Genomic DNA, 10,310 nt, shown 5'->3' with positions numbered 1-10,310 from the left:
ATCAGAACTGATACTGGCCCCACTGGAGGAGAATCTGGAGGCCCCTTTGGCTCCAGGCACCAACTCTTTAGTTGCAAGATTATAGGGAGCTAAGGGCTAGGGAAATACCAGCCAGTAGGAGTATTTACTATTTTAACAATTGGAGCTGCAGTGCAATGCTTATGGCTCAACACCCAGCCCTTTGGAAGGGCCTTATGAGGGGACAAGCCTGGAGATGCTGGCCTGGCTTCTGTTGTGGAGGGACTTGAATCCATGCTAAGGAGGCTGTTCTTCTTTCAGGAAGGGACTAGAAAGCCATCTATCCGGGAGACAATGCTCAGTAAACACCCCTTCAGTGAATAATTAGTACATTTCTAGGAGCTCCGAATGGCTGATGCGGATGCTGTTTTGATTAAAGATGTGGGGCCTGTCCTCTGGCAGCTGGGACACTAAAAGGAATTTGGGAAGGGAGTGACATGACTCCAAAGCATCATAGAACCAGTGGGCTGATGGGACCTTAATTAGTGGAGTCCCTCCCTCTCAGAAAGGGTAAGTGACTTGGCCAAGTTAATGCAGCCTATCAGAGAGACAAGCCTTTCCCTCCCAGTGATGGCTGCGGAAGAGGAAGATAAACCTTGCCAGTCAGAGGCCAAGGTGGCAATGGGGTGGCACGGGGCGGGGGGGAGGGCGGGGTACATCAAGAGGGAGAAAGGTGCGGTATTCTCAGGAGGGGGTTGGCATTTTTTAGGGGGAAGGTTCCGGAGGGCTGATTCTTGCTGCGTTAACTCCCTCTCTCTTTTTCTGGCTTTGCCTGGGTGGATTCGCGGTGTGGGTGGGAAGGCGCGCCCTGAAGCTTTTGAGGCTCCTCTTCCCGGAGCGGAGCGGAAGGCCTGAGGCACCTTCTGCCAGCGGCCCCCAGCGGCTTTGGTCCGTCCCAAGGCTTCCCGGAGCTCGCCAGGCCCCAGGGCTTGGGGAGGCAGTCTCTGGGCAAGGCACGGTCGGGACGGTGGCGTGGGTCCCCAGGTGCCAAGCAGCGCGCCGCGCGAGGCCGCTGCCGCCCATCCAGCTTCGCAGCCGGGGCTGGCAGCGCCGCGCTCCGCTCGGAGGGCGCTCGGCGGCGGAGTCCGGTGCTCGGGAGGGGCGAGGGGAGCCTCAGCCCCCTCCGCCTGCCCAGACCGAGGAGGGAGCGAGCAGGCGCGGAGCTGGGCGAGGCGCAGGGCGGTGGGCGCCTCTCCCTGCGTACAGTATCCCTGCTGCGCGCTCCGCGGGGCTGGGTGGCCGCAGACCTTGGCAGCCAGCAGTGCTGTGCGCCCCGCTTGCCCCGGGGTGCGTTAAGCGCCAGGCAGGAGCTGCTCAGCGGGGGTCACCGGACTCCTTCTTCCCCTTTCCCGGGAGCCGGCGGGTTGAGCTAGAAGCCAACCCCAGCCGGACGTGCGCTCCTATAAATAGCGCGCGTGTGCCCGCCTCGCGCTCTCCCGGCTGCGCGAGGACAGAGAAAGTTGTGCGCAGGGACTCCGGGCGTGCGGCCGAGGCAGGAGAGGACCCCACCGGCCGAGCCGCCCCGCACCTGAGAGCTGATCCCGCGAATTCGTGCTTTCCGTGCTGGGGACCCGGCTAGCCAATGCGTAGCTGCCGACTTCCGAGAGACACCAAGCTTTGGGGAATTTCTGGCTAAGCGAAATTGAGAGTCGCTAGAGACCTGGCCGTGAACACAGCCTCGCGTTCTTCCCAGTCCGGGAAACACCTTCTGCTTCTGTAATTCGTCCCTGCCGCGAGCCAGACACGTACTGGACCGACACGGGCACCACTCGGCATCCACCGTCCCCGTGGCTTCTCTGAGTCTCCTTCGTTTTTCCTGCTTCGTGGTTCACCCGGGGGTGACTGGGTTTGGGGAATTTATCATTTTCCTCTTTGAGGTGTGAATGTGAGGGTTTGGTGACTTTTAGATGTCTAGGAGCAAGGGTGGGTGCAGGGGCCCCAGGCAGGGCTGATTCTTGGGCGGAGGAGGGTGGAGTATAGGGGGTTCTGCATGAGCTCCTTAAAGGACAAAGGTAGAACCAGCGAGAGAGCGCGAGGGGAGACTTTGACTTCAAACCACAGGATTGGAAGTGTGCGCGCCGCCGCCGCCGTTCCCGCAGCGCTGTCGATCTAGCCACGGGCATCTTCCCGAGCTCCGGGGTCCCGGGGTAGGAGGCGACGCGGGCGAGCAGAAGCGCCAGCCGGCTGCCCACGAGGCTCACCATGGGCGCTGGGGGCCGGGCGCTGTCCGTGGTGCCGGCTGTGCTGCTGGCCCTCACTCTGCCCGGGCTGCCCGTCTGGGCGCAGAACGACACGGAGCCCATCGTGCTGGAAGGCAAGTGCCTCGTGGTGTGCGACTCGAACCCGGCCACGGACTCCAAGGGCTCCTCTTCCTCCCCTCTGGGGATCTCGGTCCGGGCGGCTAACTCCAAGGTCGCCTTCTCGGCGGTGCGGAGCACCAACCACGAGCCGTCAGAGATGAGCAACAAGACGCGCATCATTTACTTCGATCAGGTCAGACCCCGAGGGATGCGGGGTGTCAGGAGTCGGGTGGCGGGAGGGGCGATGTCCAGGCAGCTCAGACCCGGGTTGAGCTGCTCTGATTGCGATTTGGGGGATCGTTTCGGCACTCGCCTCCGCAAAGGGTTTGGTCTGAAACTTCTGATGTCTCTCCCGCCACCACCCCGCCCCCCATTCCCTCTTGGCCTCCGGAAGAGCTGCTGGGGTGGTGGGAAAGAGGCCGGGGGTGTAGAGCCAGGCGTCGAGAGCTCAGCACAAGTTTAACAGCAACAGGTCCATAGGACCTGGCAGGATCCTGGTCCCTGGACCTCGAAATCTCTTGGCCAGAGCTTGGCCCCCTGGCTCAGACTCCTCTGCGGGTGCTGCCGAGGCCATTCTCGGGCACAGCACTCTCTCTGATGCTGGATAAATGATTTGTTTCTCCCAGGTGGAGAAGCGTCTCCCCAAAGAGAGCTCTGGGGGCTCCCCAAAGAGATCTCTGCAGAGATCTCGCGGGTGGCTGGGGAGTGTGGGAAGCTGTGGCCCCGGTCTCATCTCGCCCACCTTTCCGCCGCCAGGATCCCCATATACATTGCAGGTACCGCTGCAGCGGAAAGCCCTTCTCTGCTACTTGGAGAAAAGTTGAGAGAAGGAGAGGAAAAGGAATCGGGCAGCTGCACTGAGCTCCCATAGGGAAGCGCTGGGGAGTCGTTCTCCCTTCCCCTGCTCCGGTCCTTCCAGACACATGCAAATTAGTGGGGAAAGACAGACTTGGGGGCTGAGGATACGGGCTGGGGGAGGAACTGATGAAAGCTGTGGCTTGTTTTTTTTCGCGATCTGGAGCTCTGGGGTTTGGCTGATGAGAAACCCCAGGATATCAGCTTAGCAAGGAGTCTTAAAACTGAAATCAGACTCCAGGGGTATCATTTCAACGTCAACAGCACCCAGAGTCTTTTAAATTCCAAAGTCGTATGTGTAGTTCACAGTTGTGTGCCGCATGGGCAAGAGCACAGGTTAAGTGGTGCTGCAGGATGTGCCGGGGAAGGGATGAGGTGACATTTCTATTCCTTACTTAATTGTTCCTAAGTAATATACTCTGCAGCTGGCCAAAGACAGAGAATGCCTCTCTGGGGCTTCCTATTGAATAGCCATCATTTTAAAAGAATTAAGCAGCCCCTTTGGGGTTTTGGTGCAGTATTTTCCGTCTTGATGTAAATGAAGTCTAGCACGACCCCTGGTTTGTGTGTCAATGCATTAATTAAATACTGTGGACATTGCACTGTCGTCTGTACAGTGCATTCTTTTCAGTGATCTTTCTGTCAGTTAGAAGAGGAGAAGGGTTTGTTCTTCTGTTCCGGGTGCCCATGCATCTTAGAGACAACAAGACACATTTAGTTATAAGTCTCGATGTGCTTGGACGCTCCAATTACAATGCAGAGTCAACCTCCAGCCTTATGTGCGGTCAACACTAGTCAGCCAGTTCCATTATTGCTGATGAATTAGGCTACTTGTGTCTGATTCAGGAAGTCCCTGCTGAGTACCTCAAATTGTTTTAAATGTGCTTAAACAAATCTTTGTAAAATCTCTGTCAGGAATTATTGCATAGCTTGTGATTTGTGGTTGAAAGACCATTGATCATCGGGTCAGAGAAAGAAATCTGATGCTTACTTGGAAAAAGGTGTAATCTCAGAATAAAATGATACACCAACATACATTTTAATTTGGGGGTTGAGCCTGGTACATCTACCTGACCATCACTATAATTCTGGTGCATTGCTCACAGGCAATAGTATGTCTTTAGGGAATTATGCAAAGGGCTTAATATTAGCATGAATGTAGTGTTTAAAAGAGATAGTAGCAGATTGCCATTGATACAGGGGAAGTGTATCTTTAGACGGACATCTGATTTTTTTGAATGCCACTTACAGATTTATTTCTTGGAGAGAAATGGAAGAAACCCTAGTTATCTCCTGCCCTCCGCCCCTGCAATACACACACACACATACATTCTCCTGCTCTTTTTCATAGGAAGGGTCATACCTATGTGACATTTAGCTTATGAGGTCACTTATTGAAATTCAGAGCTAATTTCATAACCAGTAGAATCAGGCCGAACATTTCGGAATACAGAGTGCACTGTTGTTTTCTTGGGAACCAGTGCTTTATTTCACTCTTCGTTTTTGCCCCTTGAACTTTAAATAAAGAGCAGGTGATTGATAAGGGAATGGATGACGGATAACACTGGGAGCAGCACAAGAAGGCCACCTGTTTCACAGTCTCTACTCTTTGGCAGCCTGCAAAGGCTGAGTCATTGCCAAAATATTATAATTAAGGCCTGGATGGCATAGGAATGGAACAAATGGCCGTGGGGCTTAGCAGAGGTTTGGCGGAGCCTCAGAGGAGGGCTGGGCATTCAGCTCACTCTGTGTACCAACTGTTCAGTGTCATGGATTATGTCACACGGTGGAGGGAGTGTCCAGACCTCTGTGTGGTGTGTCCGGGAATGACTGCAGAGAGCCCACGGGTGCCAGTTGGCTGACTTGGACACGTCACCTCTGGACACTGTGAAGGCTCGTAGAGGGTGGGCGCGTAAATATGTGGCAGAAGCCTTTTATTTGACTCTCAAGGTAAAGCTAATATTTATAAGCCTTCACGTGTTTCTAGATGTTTCCAGAGCCATTGGGCCTTGCTGGAATTGAGGCATGACTACAAAGCTGTTACTTTATTTTTTCTTATACCATTTAAAAGACAGAAGAACCTTCCAATATACAAATCCGTTTTCCAAGTCACTAAATAAAAAGGGATAGAACTCAATGTTTTATTTTCTATGGTTTTAAAAGTTAGTTTTCTTTCTTAAGAAAGAAAGAAAAAAGAAAGGAAAAAAAAAGGAAGGAGGAAAACTTATTTTACTTACAGAAGAGAATATTGTAATAATTGACTGCTGTTTATTCTTTTTATTTGTAGATCCTAGTAAATGTGGGTAATTTTTTCACCCTGGAGTCTGTCTTTGTAGCACCAAGGAAAGGAATTTACAGTTTCAGTTTTCACGTAATTAAAGTCTACCAGAGCCAAACAATCCAGGTATGTCTTTCGACCTGTTCCCTCTGTACCCTCAGGCGACAGTGTTTATCAGCAGTGGGTTATGTATTTAAGTATTTATCCAAAGATGTGTTTCATTATAAAAATAAACAACCATCTTTATAGTAGTTTATTTTTAAAACACTTAATTTCCAATAACATCTATTAAGGCATGTGACAAGAAGCATATAGAAGAATAAGCAATTGAACTTATTACCTTAATAACAACATCACTTAAAAAATATTGCTTAGTGGGCTTCCCTGGTGGCGCAGTGGTTGAGAGTCCACCTGCCGATGCAGGGGACATGGGTTCGTGCCCTGGTCTGGGAAGATCCCACATGCCGCGGAGCGGCTGGGCCCCGTGAGCCATGGCCGCTGAGCCTGCGCGTCCGGAGCCTGTGCTCCGCAACGGGAGAGGTCACAACAGTGAGAGGCCCGCGTACCACGAAAAAAAAAAAAAAAAAATATATATATATATATTGCTTAGTAAAAATTCAGTGACACAAATCTCTTTATAAGATCTTGATTGCTTTTAATGCATGTGCAAAAATTACCTGAATTTGTAAGAAAAAAACTAGTAAGATTATCAGAGCTTTACAAGTAACTACTAAATAGATAAAACAAATTTGCTGTCATAGTTAAAATTATGAGCTACAATTAACGACTGAGAATAAATCTATGAAGGAACAATTATTCAATATACTTTTAAAGAAACGATGTGCTGTGCTTATCCTCTAAGTAGTTTATCCTCAGTTACTCTGATGTTCGTGAATTCTTACCAATTGCAGTTTCACAGTTAATATGTTTTGTGTTGTGCTTTCTAAGGAACGGGCTTGAATTTACACTCACGGACAATGATGAAGCTAGTTCCTATAGTATCTAACATGCCAGCACCCAATAACACCAATACATGTCTGTGGAATTCTAGGATAACTTTTTATCGTATGTTCAATGTTTGTATTGTATACTATGTCCATGTGAATGATAGATTACACACTCATCTACTACTTTTACATATCCTAGTGAATGGATAAATTGATAGGTCTCAGATTTAATTTATTCAATATTATTTTTAACATAAAAGGAATGAATAGTAAACAAACTTCCTTCCATGGAAAAGCTTTTCCCAAGCCCCAACATTTAGAAATTTTTGTAATGTTTAACACAGTATAATCAAAATTGTAGTAAGGAGAGAAGGGAATAAATTTGATTTTATTCTTTGCTAATTATCCATCATTAAAATCTTCAGTGGTAGTGGTGATTATTATTTTTAATACACATTTCTTATCAGGGAAAATGAAGAAATCACAACACACAAATTATTCCGTAATTTCAACTGATTTTTAGCACTCCGCATGTCTCAGCGGTACAGTAAACCTGCAAGGATGTTAGTAGAACCTTGCGGTACCTGGGTTTCTCAGAGCAAAGGGCACTGGGGCTCTTTTTGCTAATGTACTGGGAAGCCACAGGCTCGCGTCATTGCCAAAAACTTGCTACTGAATACGGGAGGTAAATAAAGTCTTCAACAGTAGGCTTAAGTTGTGTGCTGAAGGGAAGCCAGTTTTCACATGGCTAGGTTGCTCTCCATGGATGGTATTCTTTTGTGAGCATTTAAGGACATTTCTATGGGAGAAATTAAAACAAATTTTTTTTAATTCAGAAAGATCAGCTTGGTGAGATCATACTAAGCCTAGCCACCACTATCTGGTAATTTGAAAGGAAAGGGATATATTTACTGAACATCAGTTATTTCACCAGGCTGGTCATTTTAGACGTTATTTTTTACCCCCTGCCCCTCATAGATGCTTTGACTTCCTTTCTTTTTTTTCTTTCTCTCTTTCTTTCCTTTTTTCTTTTCTCCTTCCTGTTTCTTTTCTTTTCTTTTCTTTTCTTTCTTTCTTTCTTTCTTTCTTTCTTTCTTTCTTTCTTTCTTTCTTTCTTTTTCTTTTCTTTTCTTTCATCTACAGTATTCGTTTCAGGTGTACAACATAGGGAGTCAAGATTTTTATAGATTATATTCCATTTAAAGCTATTATAAAATAATGTCTGTATTTCCCTGTGCTGTGCAATATATCCTTGTAGCCTATTTATTTGATACATAGTGGTTTTTACTTCTTAATTCCCTACCCCTATCTTCCTCTCCCACTGCCCTCCCCTCACTGGTAACCCTAGTTTGTTCTCTGTAACTGTGAGTCTGTTTCTGTTTTGTTTTATTCATTCATTTGTTTTGACTTTAGAGAGAGATTTTCAGTGGTTTTTTTTTTTTTTTCCTTGTAGGTTAACCTGATGTTAAATGGAAAACCAGTAATATCTGCCTTCGCTGGGGATAAAGACGTTACACGTGAGGCTGCCACGAATGGGGTCCTGCTCTACCTGGATAAAGAGGATAAGGTTTACCTAAAACTGGAGAAAGGTAACTTGGTTGGAGGCTGGCAGTATTCCACGTTCTCTGGCTTTCTGGTGTTCCCCCTATAGAATTTGATTTCTTCGCGATGTTCATCCGGGTGAGGGGCGGCCCACCCCTGACTTCCTGGAAGATCATTTCCTCATCATTGGATTGATGTCTTTCCTTGGTTTCTCATGGGTGAATATGGATTCCCTGTAAGGATGCTAGGCCTGTCTGAAGCAGTACTGAGCTCCACAGGTTATTTTTGTGTGTGTGCGTTTCAGTGTACTTGGATCGGGACTCACAGCAGTTGATACCCATCTATGCTTAAGCGTAACAGTTCAAAGCTGTCTGCAAGGTTTATTCTGAATTTAATTTCCTGGAATTACTGAATTCATTGCAGATGTGGCATTTTATTTAGTTAGTTTTCAAAGACCGGCAACTGGGTCTGAGAATTAGAGAACTGTATAAAAGTTCTGACTTCAATCAACGATTTGTGTGATACTGCCAAAGAATTGTGTGCTGTGTTGATATACTGGTTTCACTTGTTTTTATTGCTTTGGAATTAGTTTTTTTGGTTTTCTTAGGGTAACTGCTGGCTTTGTGTCTTCCCTACAAATAGGGTAATGGCTTGTCTGCAAATTTACTCTATGAGGCCAGCATCAGGACTTCCCTTTAAAAAAAAATGCTTCATAGTTGTATTTTAATTCTATATGTGAAAGAGTCATATTTTCCAAATTATATTTTCTAATAGGAAGAGTAGATCATAAATCTAACAAGGAAAAAGTTGCTTACCCGAATTCTAAGTGCTCAATCCTCAAACCTCGGCAAAACAGCTCTCCTCCACGGGAAATCTTACACTTTATTTCTCACTTTAATTAACATGATTGATAATAACCACTTTTTAAGAACCTAAGGGATTTTTTTTCCCTTAGACATGACCACTTTATTAACTGGAGATGGGATGCCCTTGTTTTTAATTATACCTATTTTTCAAACCTCCTGTTGTGTTTGAAGTATCATCTAGTTTTGCCTTAACTCCTTAAATTGTATAGATTTATCTGTTTAGTTAATACGAAATCCAAATAGCCCAAGCTAAACTTAGTGCAATATCTTATTTTGTCTTTTGTATAGGTCATATGAATTCATAAAATTATTTATGTCTCTGTTATAGAATAAAGGTTAATATATGTTAGTTGAATTGTTTTGTCCTTTCGGATTTGGAAATATATGTTTTACATGATTTATTCTCTCTCTCTCACCAACCCTTCCTCTCTCCCTTCCTCGCTCCTGTCCTTCCTACCTTTCTCTCATTTTTTTGTCTTGGAGTTTAAGAAAAGCTTTCTGAATTTTTAGAGAATGTACTCTGAATTGGCATAGGAAATCTTTACTATGTTTAATTTGTCCAGATCCAGTGAGCTTGGCAAAAGAGGATCAATGAATTTAGGAAACTCTCCTTTCAGAAGGACTTACTGTTAGGAGGTTAAGTTTTAAAAGCTCCCCTAAAGCATCATGAAGGACTCAGGGAAAGAATGAGTGGTGATGCGTATAAAGACCAATATTTTCAAACTAAAGACTTTGGGGAAAAGTTCTGCCCTTTTCTCAACATTAAAGGACAAACAGAAGATGGCCCATTTCTTTTTAGAAGGAACTATAATTATAGATGTTGCATGTGGAGACTTCCATGCTCAACTTCCTGGTTGGTTGTCAATTAAAACAATTTTGGGAGCCCCCCTTTTGCAGTTTGTGGCATCGAGGAAGCTGTTGCAGGATTCTGTGGGAGGAAACATGCAGGCAGGTCTTCCAGTATAGCTGTGATTAATCACCAAGTCAAAATATTCATTCATCACAGGAAAACTCTCTGCTCCAAGAAAATGAAACTGAAGGAAATAAGGAGCTTAAACATAGGACCTCCCCGATTCCAAGTGCTTTTGGGGGTTCCTGGTGATCCCGGATTCTGTTATAACAGCCTGATTATCTAGTTAAAATTTTGTTTTAATTCTTTCTTTTCTTTGTTTTGTTTTTGGACTTAAGGCTGTTTTCCCCATTCTTTTTGGTTTCTAGAAACCTGGATAGCTGAATGTCTTCTTTTGGTTTTTACTTTTTTAGCAAGTTACTGTTTTGATTCTTAGAATAAACAGCTTCAACCAACATTGCTTAAATTATCTTATAATGTGTTACATGCTTTGCTACGTACTGAGTTTATAGAAGTGGTTACATCTGCCCTTTTTAGACCTCCCTAGACAGCAAACACAGCCAGAATCTTCATAAGGAGCAATAGAGGTCGAAAAGTATGGTTCTACTTCGCCTTCTGACTAAGGGTACTGAGCTTTACCAATCTACCTTTACC

At 45.8% G+C, this 10,310-nt stretch overlaps 1 protein-coding gene across 1 annotated transcript; it reads left to right on the top strand.

The window, feature by feature from the left end:
* The first annotated feature begins 1,915 nt into the window (after nucleotides 1-1,915).
* On the top strand, nucleotides 1,916-9,467 carry CBLN4 (cerebellin 4 precursor). Its single transcript, XM_022597620.2, has 3 exons — nucleotides 1,916-2,511; nucleotides 5,461-5,577; nucleotides 7,852-9,467. Exons 1-3 carry the CDS (start codon nucleotides 2,221-2,223, stop codon nucleotides 8,047-8,049), a joined length of 606 nt encoding a protein of 201 aa, XP_022453328.1. The 5' UTR covers nucleotides 1,916-2,220; the 3' UTR covers nucleotides 8,050-9,467.
* The last annotated feature ends 843 nt before the right edge of the window (nucleotides 9,468-10,310 follow it).

The sequence above is a fragment of the Delphinapterus leucas genome, chromosome 15 (genome assembly GCF_059928025.1).
Source record: "Delphinapterus leucas isolate spDelLeu-1000000601 "Yukka" chromosome 15, BTC_Dleu_Yukka2, whole genome shotgun sequence".
Taxonomy (NCBI): domain Eukaryota; kingdom Metazoa; phylum Chordata; class Mammalia; order Artiodactyla; family Monodontidae; genus Delphinapterus; species Delphinapterus leucas.
This window is presented reverse-complemented; position numbering and strand designations above follow the sequence as displayed.